At 32.1% G+C, this 18033-nt stretch overlaps 1 protein-coding gene across 1 annotated transcript; it reads right to left on the bottom strand.

The window, feature by feature from the left end:
* Nucleotides 1–923: 923 nt before the first annotated feature.
* LOC111041600 (fatty acid synthase-like) lies at nt 924–17195 on the bottom strand. The gene is made up of 32 exons (XM_022325902.1): nt 16824–17195; nt 16458–16610; nt 14320–14493; nt 14019–14219; nt 12336–12574; nt 11765–11995; nt 11484–11681; nt 11109–11240; nt 10807–11037; nt 10554–10734; nt 10423–10487; nt 9584–9703; nt 9339–9502; nt 9117–9261; nt 8938–9054; nt 8146–8254; nt 7820–8071; nt 7464–7634; nt 7224–7378; nt 6154–6312; nt 5783–6094; nt 5507–5703; nt 5194–5442; nt 4806–5103; nt 3884–4063; nt 3618–3813; nt 3348–3537; nt 3134–3279; nt 2483–2976; nt 1554–1791; nt 1187–1383; nt 924–1117 (listed from the first exon to the last, which is right to left on the bottom strand). The coding sequence occupies exons 1-31, from the start codon at nt 17020–17022 to the stop codon at nt 1208–1210; spliced, it is 6072 nt and encodes a 2023-aa protein (XP_022181594.1). The 5' UTR covers nt 17023–17195; the 3' UTR covers nt 924–1117; nt 1187–1207.
* Nucleotides 17196–18033: the final 838 nt, after the last annotated feature.

Here is an 18033-nt window from a genome sequence, read left to right as displayed (position 1 = left end):
AGAAGAGTCGGGGCGGTGACGAACACAATATCGTATACGGTGCGATCGCGGTGACGGTATTGCAGCGCTCGTCAGTGCTCTCGTCGCGAATCAACAGGTCGCTCGGGATTTTCGTCCAGTGGGTACCTATGCCTATCTACATTTCGGAATGTTATGTCGCACACAGTAAATACGTATCAGTACATTAATAATTCAGTATTATTAATCGAGATTTTTTTTTTACGATACATCGTAATACACGAAAGTCGGAGTCACGTTGTACGAATACGATACTGCAGGACAGTCGTGTGCAATTTTATATTGCAGTCGCCGTCGAAAATCCGTAGACAAACCGAAGGCCGACCGACGAGCTGCCGTCGCTACAGGTGACATCGAGGTGAATTCACTTAAATTAGAAAATTACGATAATTGATCACTATATACTGGATACATCGACTTTCCATCCCTGTCACCAATAATAATAATGGTCATCAAGTTAATAATATAGGTACATATATATATAGTATACTAAGTTTTGAATTATTATACTTAGTATACTTAAAGTTTGAAGTTAATATAATAATATGGATATTATTACGTAACTTGTTTTAAATAATGTTAAATATTTCGAATAATAATTGTATACAACATGCTATTCAACACTCATCATAAAATGCATTTGTTTTCTGCTTCTTATACTTCAACTTGAGTTATGATTAATTTGTATGGGCCATATTAATATCATATTATGACAGGATTAAATTTCCAGTTATTTTTAATGTACTATAAAAAATCGAAGACATTAGTTAATAGTTATTACAATGGTAAATAAATATTTTTTACTTGTTTAATCATTTTTGTGCCCGACACACATACTAACTAAAATTATGATGTAAACCTATCGAAAATAAATCAACCTTTTTTTTAAGAAAATAAGACGATTATGTTTGTAGCAACTATGATGATTTATTAAGAGCTAATAACAAAATTATTTTATTGATAGTTAACTGTATTTTTTAAACTTCTACGACATAATAATAACAATAATAATTATATAATATCCACTAAATAGTACGGTAGCAAACACAAAAAATTACAAAATTACGCAATTCTCAGGACACAGCAACATCACACCAGTCTGAAAAATATAATTAAACTGTCATAAATAACCAAAAATAGATAATAGTATTGTTGTTACAGTAAACACCTTAGACTTCACCACCGATCACTAGTTGGATCCGAGTTCCTTGAGTATGTCGAACGTCAATTCTCTGATTTCTTTGGCACTGAGTTCGATGTTGAAGTCTTGTTCCAACACTTGTTTAATGTCGGTTCCCAGCAAAGAGTCCAAACCCAGTTCGGTCAGCGTGGACGTACCCAAAACATTATTGATGTCTTTGATACCTGCGAGCATATGTACAATAACAAAGTATAAGCATTGATATAAAATGTTTGGGTATAGGATAATGAGTTAAAAAACCAATGAGTTTAAGTAATACCCATGGGATATGTTAGGTATCGAAGTCTATAAAAAATAACATCATATTAAGTGCATTTTTTTTTACTACACTCACCTAAAACTTTGGCGACGGCGTCGATTGGCCCAACGGACACAGTCACAACGTTGGCCATCTTCTTTTCCACAAGAACAGAACTAGAGAGTACGGCATGTGGCTGATTTAGGTAGTTGTCGACAACGTTCAAGCATGACGCGATCCTCTGAGGCAAACTACCTCCAACGATTGCATTGTTATCGTCATACGCTTCCAAAATCGGGCCTACGTCCCCAATAGCTCCCCATTCAACGACGGTCTGAAAAAAGGTTTTTTTTTTAAATGTCATTAATACGACACGCCGCTGTATTGACCAGTATTCATATTTTAAGAGCTCAATTAATACAGCAGTGACGTTAACGATATAGTGACATCTAAATAGGTACAATATTACTATATATTTTATTTTATGTCATTATTTTGTCAACGTAAGTATGCCGTAACCGACGCGTTGCAGTAAAGCTGTAAACTGTAATGTTTTAATAATATTTTGTTTAATATAGTTGTTGACTTTTAGGGTAGTTTATGATTAGAAAATTGGTACTGTACTTTTAAGGGTCAGAAGTAAAAAATGTTCAGTACTTTTCAAAATAATCATGAAAAAAAAGGAAAAACCAACATTTTTTCTCCAAACTAGTTTTAACAAAATCAATTTTCTTATTTTCTTATAGCAACTACTTAATTAATCCTTTTTATGGTAAATATATGAAAAAAACACAAAATATACAAACATTCGTGTTTATAGCATTGTCATTCTCTTAAGGATTGTGGCGATAAAAGTCACGACTTATCTACTTATCTTATCTAATTATGCCATTATCTAAATCAAACGAACATAAATTGCTTTAAGATTATGTATTTTAAATGCAATTTTTATCTTGCACGGGACATAATTATTGTAAAGACGCAACGCTCGTCATATGTCGGTAAAAACTATAAAAATCTATTACCGATGGGTATCCTGCCGCTTTTCGAGCTTCAGAGATCTTTCCCAAAACCGAGTCGGTGTAACCGTGGTCGGCTTGGCCGGCTGTACCGTGACCAGAAGTTCCCGAGGACCAGACGAAGAAGTGCTTGAGTTTTGGACACAGTTTTCGGGAAGCCGTGTCGAGGTTGATGACGGACGCGGCTTTCTTGTCGAACGCTGAGCGGAAATCTGCAGCGGTCAAATCCGAAGCTGAGACGCTGTGTAACACAGCTTCCACATGGAATATTCCAGCGACCTGTCCCAATTGGTTGGCTTCTTTCAGAAGAGCTTCGGTTTCTTCTAGTTTAGTCGTATCGTATTCAACGACATCAACCTCGATGTTTTTTTCTTTCCATCTCCGCATGAACAACGATTGGAACCCGGTACGGACTCCACCGCTAGACACCAATACTAATTTTTTCGCACCTCTGGTCACCAAGAAGTTGGCCATTTGTAGACCAAAGTCGTTAAGACCGCCTAAAATATTGATTTAAAAATTAAAGAAAATCGTTCAAACCAACAAAATTTGAATTTAAATTTAAAGTTCAAACACAATCGTTATGCAAGAAAGTATGCATCGATATATTTTTTTAAATACACAAAATAAAATTTTTTAATTTAAATCCATACTCACCGATTACGACGTAAGTCTTTTCTGGGTCAACAAATGTTTTCGGTACAGCCAATACTTTTTTGGACACCGGAACGATCAGTTTTTTCGATTCTTCATCACGAACTTTTAATACAATTTTACCAAAATAGTTGAAACTTACGGTCTTACTATACGTAAGTAAAATAAAACATTAATACAAAAATATAAAAAAATAAAGTTCAAACGTATCGCTTACTCAAAAGCTTCTAATAAACTCTCGTCAGTAGAGTACACCGTAGTGGGCAATGGTTGTACTTCACCGGTTTTGATTCCATTTGCTATAAATTTGTTAAGCTCCTGTTTATCGGGTAGAGAATATTTCCCGTGGAACAGACTTTTCAAGTTCATTTTTATGATAGTAATATTCTTCAGGTTTCCGGTAACACCTGATTTCATTAAATTTTTATCAGGTATAGTGTATAGCTTCTATAATACTAATATATTATAGATAGTTATATATACTTACCAATGGATTCGATTGCCTGCTTTTGTTTTTCAAACTCTACTACACGTCCACTTTCTGCCACAGTGTGAATGAAACTCTGCAATTTAAATGGAGTAGACTCAAGTGTGTTAAAGATCAAATTCACACCATTTCCGTTGGTCTTTTCGAGTATCTCTTGTTCTGCAAACTTGCTATTGACAAGATTGTCTTTGGAGATCTAAAACACAATACGGCATACATTTAAAATCTAAAATATGCCTATATTATATAATAATTATATGACGGACCTTCGGATACATTTTTTGTAAGTATTTTCTTTGTGATTCGTTCTCAACTCCCACGTATACTTTTACGTTGCTGTTTTGTAAGATGTTGAGAGCAGCTAAGACCGTGTAATTTGTACCAGAGTTGAGGTACACCGATTCGTTCGGTTGGAGTTTACCACGTATAAATAGCCCGTAATAAGCCTAAAATGAAATAATACCTTATTAATTAAAAGTTAAGTTATTACACTAGGGCATTTATTTTCTAATGGTATAAATTTTATTTTAGGTACTATAGCGAGCTCTAGACACTAGACCAAATACTAATATATTTGACTTAATATGATTATTCTAGGTTAATTTCTCATCAAAGATAAGACATAAATGTTTAACCTAATTAAGATTATTAATAGGTGTATTTTAATTATTAACTGTTATGTTTGGTCAGGAGCTACATCTTAAAACCAATGTAGTGTGGAAGTATTTATTATGATTTAAGCCGATTCGCTTACTATTTAGCCAGTTTATGACAACAATATAACAAATAAACAAAAGATGGACCAATAAGAATTTAAGTGATGGGCTATAAGATAAGAGTGAATGCAAAATTAAGAATTTGATGAAAAAGAATGAAAAGTTCGGTCAAGTTGATGTATTATATTTGGCTTTAAAATCAAATCAAAAAAGTGGTAATATATTTTTTGAAAATATATGTGGACAATTTTTTTAATGAATGGATGTTTTACAAATTTTTGAGAAGCAGGTCAAGAGGCTTACATAATATATGAGTTTAGGATAACTGATAACTTGTGTAGCTTGACTAACACATATTTCAATCTTAAATCGTTAAACCGTTAAACGCGTACATATCTATACACAAAGAGTTTATGAAGTTAACATATAATAACATAATATAAACTATATGTACATTGTACAAACTACTTACCAAAACATACGCAACGGAAACAGTGGACGCTTGTTCAAGGGTCCACTTGTCTGGCACTTCCCACAGCGTCGAGCTGTCAGCTAACACGTGAGTGGCGAGGGCACTGCCGGACACCAGTCCAAACACCCTTTGACCCTTTGCGTTGCGGCCGGCAAATTCTCTGCCCAAAAATGCGCCCTGATCTGCAGTGTCCGTGTTGAAGAACGGCAACCACGAGCGCTCAGCGAACAGCACGTCCATGTGATTCAGCGGCGCATAGTATACGGTGCACAACTCTCTACCCGGATAGTCTTCGGGTCTGTGGAATGAACGACGGTTAGATTAAAGAGAACAAACCGATCGATTTCTCCATGTTTTGCAAAGGAAAATATTGTTATTATTCGTTTACTTGTAATATTGCAGGCGGCCTTCGATCCAGCTCAGAGTCGACAGATCTCCAACCTTTCTAGTAGATATATACGCGTATTCTTTAGGCACAACCATGTTGTCGGAATCGTCTCCCAACAGGAAATGTCGGTTGCTTCCCCAGACGCCGTCGCGGTAAACATTGATCAGCAGATCTTTTTTCAATTGCTTCAGATAGAAATCTGAAGTCAACGAAAATTTCGGTGCTTTCGGGTCTTCGATGAACAAACATCTGAATATATGTAATTTAAAAATTAATTCTGAATAAAATATATATATGATTATATACGAGTCACCTCAAAACGTTCCCATTTTGTTCCAATCGAATACAATTTACAAAACCTAAAATTCCGGAGTATTCGACACCTTGGCTAACTAAGAGTACTTGTTTATTTTCTTGTTCAGCCCGTTGGAGAGCAGATTTGAATGGTTCGATCCAAGCAAAGTCATTCCCTGTGCAGTTCACCACGATCGGCGCAGACCAGTTCACATTCTAAACAATGAAATCCCAAATAATATTATTTTCTCTTCCCCACCGTATGTGTGATGCAAAAAATAATATATTCGTTTACCTTTCGGAGGAGAACAAATGTTTTATTATCTTTCGATCTCAAATTGGCTACCAATTCCAATCCTGTCGAGTTAAGTTGTTGTTCTGTTGGTTTTTTGCTTTCCACAAACAGTACACAACCACCAACTTTTAAACTGTCGGCAGCGTTTTTCGCCAAAACCTCGTTATTTAGTTGGTCGGCGACGATTACCAGATGACAGTTTGAATCGATAGGTTCCGATCTGTTCACATCCTTCTCCACAGCGCGAACACCAAATTCATCCAGTTGTTCTGTAACAGGAGCTGGCTGGTCGGTAAACACTGTTACTTCCACCTATCAAAACATTGAATAACAATTTTTTTCTCATAGGTACTAAAATATTATACTCATACGCTTGGCATTGGCTCGGTGTTGATTACATCAATGACAGATTTTGCGTACAGCGATTCTACTTTTCTTCCAGTTCCTACCTCAGCCACTTTTAGCTTAAAAGCTCCTCCGCTGTTTTCGAAAGCTAATTGAACACACGTGTCTAGAGCATATGTTGTCGGCTGAAATCAACAGTGATGTATTAAAATATGATTATAATAATATAACATAAATTGCAATTAGTTTCTAATTTCTATTGCATTTTCACACTGCAGTTTCATATAAAACGTAATGCTGATCTAAAATTTCAATCGTGTTGAAATCGCCAAACGAAACAAACTGGCTTAATTTAACCATGTGTCATATTAAACTGAGATAAGATAGTTATAATAGCATTAGATTTTGTTTAAAATATTCACTAATACGCGGGGAATAATCGATTTATAGTTTATACCAATATCATGTCTAGATTAGCCGTAAGAACATTTTAACCAGGTACTTTTTGAACAGACCTCGTATAGTAAGTACAGCGAGTCTCGATAATTCGAATATTAAAAAGGATAAATATTAATTTTACTTATACCTTTGCGAGTTATATACAATAAAATTAAAAACATATATTTAAATATGGCTTAAATAGACTTAAATAGTTCATAGGGCAAGATTACAGTTTGAATTTGAAGGTTTTTGAGTTCTCAATATTCAAATAATCGTGACCTATTTATTCGTACCTAATTCAAGTTGTTATCGTTTGTTTAATTGCGTATGAGACATCTAGCTGACATTTAGGTAAAAATTATAATATTAGATCTATTTATATAGGACCTGATTTTATAATAGTATATTAGTCTTAATAAGATTAGACGTATAAGGTTAGTTAATACTATTGAGAGTGTTAGGTCATAGAGAAAAAATAAAATACAATAAAATATTTAATAATTAGTTGGATGCTAAGAAAACGCGTCAGTAAAACTACATTTTTTAACCTTAATAATTTAGTCACCACATTTCCGTGTACAAATGTGCACTCATATTTAAGATTGGCATTAGTACACAATATTGTATTACACTAATATACTATTTAATTATTTACCGTATCAGAAACGTATGGTTGGAAAGTGTAAAACTCTAAATTAGGATCTTTTTGACCTTTGTTTCTTATCGGAACCTCTTCTAATTGTAATCCACGAACTTCAACGCTTCCAGCCTTAATTACATCAACGTACTTGTAATAAATAGCTGGGATGACTATAATATTACACATAAGTATTAAAAAAAGACCAAAAATTTAATATTTTACTTTCAAGAACTTAAATATTTATATAGTCATTACCATTGCCATTAGACGAGTTTTCAGCTTGCGTTTGTTGTTTCGTAGGATCGATGACTACCTTTTTTACGAATTTTGGAGTAAACAATTTATAATTATCCAACTGCAACACTGGTATTTGAAAAAGATTTTCTAAAAATGCTAACCAATTTCCATCGAAATTGACGTGGTATCCTATATAAAATCAATAAATTTATTTATAATACTATTTTTTAAGTCAAATTCAAAACCAAATCATTCGACCTTAAGTATGATTTTATTTGGCTTGTAGGTACAATGTTTGAATAAGATACTATTATATATTAGGTGGGATAAATGTTTAGATTTGCTCAATAAAATTAATTTAGAGTATATCTAACCTGTGTGATCAACTTTTTGGATCCCTCTGAAAGGACCATGGTAATCGTAACCTTTCAAACGCAACTCTTTATAAACGTCAGCCGAATCTAACGGTAAGTATTGAGGTTTCTGATATTTGGGTGTGGCCAACTTCAATAATTCCTTTTCAACCGTAGCTGAAGTGCTAATTTGACCAGAAACTACAATCGAATCGGATTCTTTGAGTTCAAATTCTCCAGATGACAGTACGTTCAAAACAAACTTAACAACTCCTAAATACAAATTGAAAATATTAGTAAGTTAAAATGTTAGATTGTCCAAAAATATTAATTTTTTATTTCATTACCATTTTCTGGGATGATCGTTTTTCTCAGGAATTCCACATTCTTGAACACAACTGGCATTTCGTTTTGTTCTTGATGTAATAACTCTGCGAAGCCTTGCCATACCAATGACTGAAAATTAAGTAAATTTGTATTTTTAAACAATAGTTTAGTGATTTCTTCCACTGATTCTGGATACGTGTTTTTTCTTAAATATTTAAATTATGGTCAAACCTTGCAGTATTATAATTAGAGATATAATATAATTAGAATAAATATTTCTAAACATACTATTATAGTCCATTGGTCAAAATTGTCCACAAAAATCGTTTAAATAATATTATAAAATCAACACTCCCTAAAATACTGCATTTCTTAATGCACACACAGTACGGTATCGACATTAGTGCTTCTTCTACTTTTATTCGTATAAACGTTAAAGGTAGAAAAAATTGATATTTATTTCATATTTTAGTTATTGAGTTTATAAGGTACCTATACAAAAACATTGATATACAATTGAGTAATAAACACTAATTAACAATTAGTGACGTAATCGTTAATATTATATAATATATTTTATTATGATATTTATTATTATAATATAATATAATATTTTCTTTTATTTAATATTAATTTTCTTAATTGTATTTTATTAGACAAATAGCGAGAATGTGTATTCCTATTTTAGTATGTTACTTAAATACCTTTTACATGATGTATCTATTTTTCTCTTACTAATTATAATTGCGAGGTTATTGGGATGACAAAAAAGTGCTAGTGTTTTTAATATATCGATTATCAATTAAACTCACCAGGTAACCAGCGTAAGGTAAAATTAATAAGTCGTCTATTCTGTTGTTTTTCAAATAACTGAATTTATTGGAATCGACATCTACGTTTAATACGATTTCTCCGGCTTTAGAAGATGGCTGAAATACGAATAAACAAATTTTAATCACAGATACTGTTTTTATGTATATTAAATAATTACCTTGCCACAGAATGTAACAACGTTCCATTTAATAGAATGATCCCATTCGACTAACGATTGGATCATCGGTGTACGTGCGGACACAGGGAATTGTACCGGTGGATGTAAGTGTTCAATTTGAGGTTGAAGTCCAACATTAAACAAGCTACAGCAAGAATATAACTAATGAGTATGCCAATATTTTTTTCAGTAAGTAATAGGTATATATTTTGATTTACGTACTCTCCGACGCTCAACAACAGCTGTTTATACATATCATTAGGATTTGTGATCAGGTTTACGTGTCTGGCGCTAGAGTGTAAGTTACTTGCGATATAGTTTTGCGCTCGCGTTTGGGCTAGGATTTGAACGTAAATTGCTTTTTCGGGACATTTCACCAACGAGTCCTAATAAACAGTTTAAATTTACCATTGACAAAACCATATGGCTATAATGCTGTTAAGATTTAAATAATTGCATACACATACTTGAAGTGATAACTGTGAGGATAAGCTATTGACAAAGTATGTTGATGACACCGGTTGGTTACCTAATGACTGCGAAGCGCTAATCCATCGAGAAGAAGAGGGCTTTGGCTTAGTGATGATCTGAAGTTAAGTAAAACAAAACAATGTATATTAAAGAAAAAAAAATTATAATATTAAAAATACTAAAAATATTTATCGAATAGTATTTCTACCAATGTATTTTAGTAATTCTCAAATAATTGTACAAGTATTTGAAAAATTAACTTCAAATTATGTATAATATTAAACTGAGTGATTTAACAACGTTTACTTACTTCCAATTTTTTTCTTGAATAAAGGATTTAATTTCAACTCAAAATTTTTACATTTTAAAATACACGTCTTAAGGTTATATTTTTAAAACCTTTATTTTTCAAATAATAGAACATCCCTTATTACTGCACAAAATTTAGCCGACGTATTCAAATTCAAATTTGAACGAGTAGTTTCTTAGTTATAAAAATGTTTACACCTACTAAGAATAATTGTTCTTACTTTTTTTTAAGAAATATATATAATATAAGTATAATATTGGATCTAGTATATTCATTATTTTTTGACTATTTTCAAAAATTATAAATGTTGATACTTGATAGACTAATATTAATTGCTAAACATTTTCAAATCACCGTTTCACCCATTATCTTCCAAACCCATTATCATGAACTTATTGTCCTTTATTATAATTATAATTTATAAACAAAGTTAAAAAAATTCCAAAACTACTAGTCCGAATTTTGATTTTAATTTTATATTGACTATATAGTGATCTCGAATTGAATATAGACATTAATACTCACGGATTGTAAAACGGACTGCAATTGTTTGGACACTTTTGATACGTTCTGAGAAGATAGCACGGGTCCTAAAGGTAGAAAACAAAAATATAAGTATTGATTTCCGATATTTGTCGATGACTTTAATTGATTACCGCTTTGAGACGGAGTGATTTTCGCTTCAGCCAATACGCTACCAATAGCGTAGGCAGACAAGACTGCTTCATCTGCTGTCAAAACGCCATCTGCGTATGCGGCCGCTAGTTCACTGAGCGATTCTCCGACAATGTAATCTGGCGTTATTTCCAGTTTTGCGAGGACGTTCAAGAGAGCGACCTAAAGTCATACAAAATTTAAATTTAAAAAAAAATGTTTTCAAATTGGTGTAGCATTATTTTTTATACGTACTTGAACAACGGTCGTGGCCACGACGGACAAAAATGGATCACTTATCGATATTGGATCTGTATTTCTCAGCACAGAAAGTAAATTGTACCCTTTTTGTTGTAACAAATTTGCACTCTGCGTGATTGACTCATTGAACACGGACAAACGTTTTAGTTGGTTACCCACATCAGACCAGTTGGTCTCCGCACCGGGTAAAACAAAAACGACTGGTTTCTTTTGGCCGTCAAACTCCTAAAATGCGTAAAATATGTTTAAATAGTACAAATAACTAACAATTTTCCATAAATCTTTCGTTATCTTACAGCGATCTGACGGTGCTTGTCGTACATTCCGTTAAACAGAATATAACCTCTGTACTTGTGGCCAAATATGTGTTCGCTGTGGACTCCATACAACAAAGCATAGAACTCTTTGTCCCTGGGCATTTGATCGATCTAACAGTAAACGAAGTCTGTTAAGTCATATAGTTTCAGAACATTTCTAAGTAGAAATGTAATAGTTTTAAAATAGTAATTTAAAAATTAAACCTAAACGCGTGGGTACTAAACATATGAAAATATCCTTAATTTTAAAATCTATTAGAAACTAAAAATTCTAAATTTTAATTTCCCCTTATTATCACTAAATATACAATAGCAGAGGAAAAAAATCATAGTTACAAACAATAAAATAATTACTCGGTTTATCATGTAATTTAAAGCACTTTCGTTTCTGGCTGACACAGCCACCAATCTAGGTAATTGCTCTTCCAGCACTTGCTGTTCTTTCTTCTGCTGGGTGTACGACTTCATTAGACAATGTCCATTGGCACCACCCACTCCAAAAGAGTTGACTGCAACAATACCACCATCCCATGGAACTACGTTTTCCACGACCTTTATAATTATAATAAAAAAAAGTTGAACTATAACCGCTTCGATCAATAAAAAGCGTCTGTTGACGTGGTGGTTGTACTAACAGTCAATCTCCCGTCAACCAGAGCCGGGATATCCGGGTTCGGTATGTTGTAATGCAAGTTGGGTGGCAAAAGTCTACATTCCATGGCCACGAGGACTTTTATGACAGCGGACAAAGCAGAAGCTGGTTCACCGTGCCCCATGTTCGACTTGAGAGCGCCGATGAGAAGTGGAGATGTTCTTCCTTTGCAGAATACTTCGACGATTGCGCCAACTTCTTGACGGTCACCCACCTGAAAAATCACACGTTGAGATCAATTGTTTAAAATAAATATGACTATTATGCGACAAGAGGGATTTATATGCTTGTCTGCTTTAAACCCGTTGATTGTATAATATATTATTAATTTTTACTTAATAACATATAATAAAAATCGACACAATTGTTAGAATATCTATAAAAAAGTGTTATCTATTGTTACGAAAAAATAAAATAATAATAATAATAATAATATCTGATTTACGATTTTTGTTCAGTGTATTGTGATGCTGCTAGATCCATAACATTATTTTTGAAATGTGTATGTTCTATTTGATATTGTTTAATTATACTATTTAGAGGGGAAAACTCACCTTAGTAGCGGATCCATGAGCTTCCATGAAAGTCAGATGAGTCGATTTAACACCGACCTCTTCTTGGACTTGCCGAAACAGAGAGATTTGCATTTCTTGCGAAGGGAATGTGATGCCCTCGTCTTTGTAACCGTCAGCGTTACTTCCCGTATTCAACACACCCGCGTAGATGCGCTTCGCAATTTTGGATTTTTGTAACAGCACTGCGACGACGCCCTCAGACCGCACGTATCCATCACCTATTCACATAGTTGAAACAGGTGTGTTTAAAAAAATTTGAGTTAATTTTTGATTGAGTTAAACTTCGTCATCGTGTATTTACGATTTTGTCGATAAAAATCGTCCTACGATATGGACGATATGGTATTATGGATTGGGGTAAGATTTCCAAGGAATTATATTTAATTTATAACACATAATTAACTAAAAAGCTGATGAATGCCAAATGGATATCACTTAGTTGAACAGTAGTAGGAATTAAGAGTACCTCGTCATTGTGAAGTAGGTCATTAAAAAGTAAGTGTTAAATTGCATACGAAAAACGATTGTGAGTAAAAACAGTCAGTATTTATAACTAAGTATATTTTATGATATTATTAATAAAATGATTATTTGCCCTTTAAATATGTAATTTCGCCCAGAGACCAACTTTGAAAATAAAAATAAAAAATTAATAATAATAGTAAATTGAATTCATATGTTTTTAGATTTTTCATTTACTGTATGAGCTACTTTTGAGAAACATTGTTTTAAAATGTAAAAAATTTTAGCTATAAAAATTAATTATTGTATATATTTTTAAGTACACAATAATATTCAAATTGTCGTGGTTTTAACGAAATCAAAACCTTAAGTACTACTTATAAATGGAATCCTACCTATCGCCTATCTATAATATTTTTAAATAGCTAGAGTAAAACTTAACAGAAATCTTGTATTACATTTTCAAGCATTTTGACTTGGCAAAAGATTGTTTATCAACAATTATTCAGAAAAAAAACGAAAATTTCTTTGCTTCTAAAGTTTTAAATAACTCAAAAAGAAAATTCTATATTGTTTAAAAAATAATAAAAAAAACATTTCTTGAAAATTTCAAGTATCTATTCAATTTATATTTTCTGAATTACAAGAAAATATCAATATCGATTGGTGAGAAAAAGTTAATTTATAGGTGAATATGAACTGTCCAAAAAAGATGAGTCAAGAACTTATAAAAAATTAATGTGACATTTCGGTAACCTATTTTTTTTTGCTATTCTTAGAAATACGTACTAGAATGTATTGTTTTAAGATTTAAAAATATTGTGTATAGAAAGAAATATTTTTATGAATTTCTAAATACAAAATACTTGCTAATTGTTGTCAAAATTCCAATTCTAAACGATTATAAAAAAGTATTTGTTACTATGAATTGTTGATATTTTTCCAGTGGTATATGAATAACTCATAATGAACCTTATATTACATTTTCAAACATTTTTGACTGCCTATGCAAATAAAATATTATCGATTGGAAGAAAAAAAAATCAAAAAATGTAAAATATCTATAGATACCCATATACTACATGTTCGAAAAGCGTCAACATACTATGAACAAATTTGTTACCATGTACAGAAATTCTAATAAGAATTTTGAGAACATTTCATTTGTGTGGATGCGTTTATTAAAATATTATGTCAAACCTTCTGCGTCGAACGATCGGCACTTGCCACCGGGCGACAACATGTTCAGATTTTGGAACATGAGCGATACGGTCGGGTTCAACACCAGATCGACTCCGGCTACTATACAGTTTTCGCAAACTCCATCTTGGATGAGCTTGAAGCCATGGTGAAGAGCAATCAAACTGGTAGAAGACGCCGTGTCGATGGAGTAGCTAGGTCCTGATATATTTTAAACATTGAAATATAATATTTCCAGATCAGCCGACTGGTAGTAATAGCAGGTAAGCGGTGAACGGACGCTTATTATTTGTTTACTCACCTTTAAGGTCGAAGTAGTTGGACACACGGTTGGCACTCATCGTTCTCGAGGTTCCTAAAAATTCATAACCATTAACAATTTCTGGGTCTTTGGACCACCAATCACATGTTTCACTGGATGACAGAGCTACAACCACACCGGTTCGGGTGCCCTTCAAAGCCATCGGATGAAGTCCTAAAAAATTAAAAAATTAAATTGTCATCATTTTTTAAATGAATATAAATGTAACTTCTTATAGGATTTTTTTTTACATTTTTTTATTACAGCTCTTTAAAAAATATTAAAATTACTAAAACTTTATAAACCCTATGAAATATAATCTCATGAACTATAAAAATTAATTGAATTGATTTGCATATACAAGTAGGTAGTTTATTAGCAAACATTTTATCTTTGTAAAATAATTGATATTATACCAGTTTAAATTTGAACAAATTAATTTTCTAAAAAAAAAACGTCTTAGGTACCTATCTAGTTTTTTATTTATAAGTGTTATCATTTTTTTTTTTTACTATGTAGTATAAGGATATCAATTTACTAAACTTATATAATAATATTAACAGATGATTAATTAATTGATAGAAGCAAGGTGATTCTTTTATCATGAACCAGGCAATATCTTTAGTGAATACTAAATACTATAATTTTATTTTTCGTTGTGAACAAGTAAAAACTAAAAATATGCTTTAAGTCTAGAGGTGATAATATATATGTACAAAAATAATTAGGAATAATGGGTGTCGGTGTCTCGTTTCCCAATTTTCCAGTTCTATAAAATTTTGAAAATTATGTTTTATATTTTAGTTATTACCTTAATTATAATACTTTTTCAATAATTTACTGCTTGATAACTATTAAGAGGGGAGGGGTCTGATACAGTGTGTTATATCACTGAAAATGAATTCACAGGAAAAACCCTTACGCCCTGTAAAATAGTCGGATTTCGTTATTTTTTTATTTTCATTTAATATAAAAGAAATTTTTCAGTGCAGATTAAAGCCCTGGTTTTTATTTTACTTTAAATAGTGATAGAAAAATACGCTTGAAAAACAACAAATATTGTGCATTATTCAAATGCATATTTTAGCCTACTATTCTACAGGGCGTGAGAGTTATTCTTAAAAGACAAGTGTTTGTACTAAAAACAGAAACGACTCCGTCATTACCATTTATTTTTTCAACGCTTATATTCTCGTATGTTGTTAACACATAAATTTAATTTTTGCTCACGCAATTGGTACACAGAAGAAAAAAGGTTACTTATTAGTTATTAGGTGCTATATCAGTGGTGCCCAACTCGCGACCCGCGGGCCAAATGTGGCCCGTTAAGAATTTTCTAAAATAAAAAAATTTTTAAAATTATGAAAAAATGTTTAAATTATTTATTTTCATATATTATTTTTATTTAAATTTATAGATTTGTTTAAATAATTATTCCAAAAAATACAATTATAATTATAATAATAAAACTAAAAACTATACAAAAATGTAATTTATAGACCATTTTTCATAAAAAATTCGGCAACTATCATTGTATTTGCGTTTTTTTCTGTCTGACATTTTCATACGGAAACTTAAAAAAATAACAATTAAATATCGATATCACCCTTGTATTTAAAATAACGTATTGATCAAACTAATTGTACCTACGATGTGTACCTCAATTCGTAATCTTTTCAATAGACAATAAAAGATAAGAAACAAGTCCAATATAATATATAAGATTATTTTTGTACTATAGCAGCTATATCCACCACAGGTGGATTTCCCATCTCGGTTTCATTTATACTCGAGAAAGGCTAGTATTCTATACCTAGTTAGAACATTATCAACTCAAAACGGGTTTTTTATAAGATTACATCATGATAGAAATATGTATTTTAAAACTATATTTGGAAATGAGTAAATAATTTTGGAACATAGTATAAAAGTGGACAAAACTACTTTTTAGTAGATTATAGGGACTTAAAAACGTTGTATTTAGCACATGCCATTATAATATTATGCACTGATCAGATTATATCGCATAAGTAATTTTTTAATGTATTTTTTTTTATTTCAAACCATTTAAAAAAATGTAATATTGTTGTTGTCACAAAAAATTTAAAATATTAAATAATATAAAAACTTAATCCAACCTGCGTCGACGATTGCTTCGTAAACAACTTCCAACAACATCCTCTGTTGAGGGTCACTACGTTCAGCCAAAGCAGGTGGGTAGCCGAAAAATTCAGCGTCGAATTGGGTAATGTCCTTCATTTTTCCAGTTCTCATGATGGCACCATATAGACCTAGAAAATAATACATAAAACTCTTACCGGAATCGCTACATGAAATTATACAAATGATGTTTTTTTATAAAAGTAGTGTTAGGGTCTTAGAGACAATTTTTACTATACGAAAAAATTAAGGAGCTCGTGACTCATTTATGCGAAATAATGCTCGTTTTTCTTGATTGTACATAAATATAACTACTATATACTGCAAGTACAACACCAACGTACCGGTGGGCCATCTCCTGGGTTCCGCGTTGACCATGTCCTCTCCAGCATACAGCTTCTGCCTCATCTCGTCGATGCTGTCGCATTCGGGAAACCGGCCGGAAAATCCGGATATGACGATGTCTTCGGGCCGGAAGCCGAACTCGTCCGACAACACATCGGGCTCGACGGCTGGGTCTACGTCGTGAGCGTTCGGCGCCATCGTAGTGTCGCTAGCGAAAAACAAAACCTATTGGTATTTGGATCGGTAACGGATTTATATCAGTTGAGCGTATGAATAATGTGTGTCCACTGCTAATATTGGTCAACAATATCAGTAAAATGTTTTACGTCTTATCGTCGCCGAAGTGGATGCACAAAATAAGACGTTCCAACGATGGCCATCCCGTTTAAATACCCTGACCCGTAGTCGACATGGGTCGGTTTTTTTCTCGCCGCCGAAACGTTCGATTTTTTTCTTCTTGCGCAAATCTCGAAACGTTACGCAAACTATCGTTAGATAACTAACGTGTAAGAATTACGGAGTAGGGTTTTTTTTTAAATTTTATTTTATCAATCTTTTGACGACTTTATAACAACATCGAATAACTGCTCTGAACACAGAGGTCGTAGAGCTGACATTTTTTTACGAAACGGCGTTACATAATTATATGTTTATGAAAATATAATATTATAGTGACTATAGCATGATGATTGCAATAGATAAACAAAATATCATTAGGAAAAGTACAATAATCATGAGTCAAAGGAATTTCGAATTTCTAAAAATAAAATTGATTTCCCCCTTATACCTATGTCGAATACAAGGTTTTCTATTTACTAAAATTATTAAATGAAAGTTGATCATAAATAATATAATAAAATGCATTTTTATACTAGTCGGTTTCAAATGTTAATACAAATTCACAGTTTCCAATTGTCGTTTGCGATTACAACAAATTATCAATTAATTTATTGTATGTAATAAAATTTTAATAAAATACAGTTATTAATTTATAAATTATTTTTGAAAAGTACTGAAAGACTGAAAAAAACCTTGGGTTTTGTTTTTTTATCGGGATTATATTTTCCAACTATTATTCCTAAATGTTTATTCGGTGGTTTTAGGAAAAACATACCCGGTGTTTCTTTAACGAAAAATACTGATTATTTCAAAAACTTAAATCGTAATTGATATTATTTTTCGTAATTTTAAGTTGCTAACTGGAATAAA

This window comes from Myzus persicae, unplaced genomic scaffold (genome assembly GCF_001856785.1).
Source record: "Myzus persicae strain clone G006 unplaced genomic scaffold, MPER_G0061.0, whole genome shotgun sequence".
Lineage (NCBI taxonomy): Eukaryota > Metazoa > Arthropoda > Insecta > Hemiptera > Aphididae > Myzus > Myzus persicae.
This window is presented reverse-complemented; position numbering and strand designations above follow the sequence as displayed.

Excerpts from the sequence above, each read along its gene's own strand:
- LOC111041600 (XM_022325902.1), bottom strand. The coding sequence starts at position 17,022 with ATGGCGCCGAACGCTCACGACGTAGACCCAGCCGTCGAGCCCGATGTG. Across the intron at positions 11,038-11,108 it reads ACAAGCACCGTCAGATCGCT|GAGTTTGACGGCCAAAAGAA; the intron begins GTAAGATAACGA and ends TACGCATTTTAG. Across the intron at positions 7,379-7,463 it reads AAACTCGTCTAATGGCAATG|TCATCCCAGCTATTTATTAC; the intron begins GTAATGACTATA and ends GTAATATTATAG.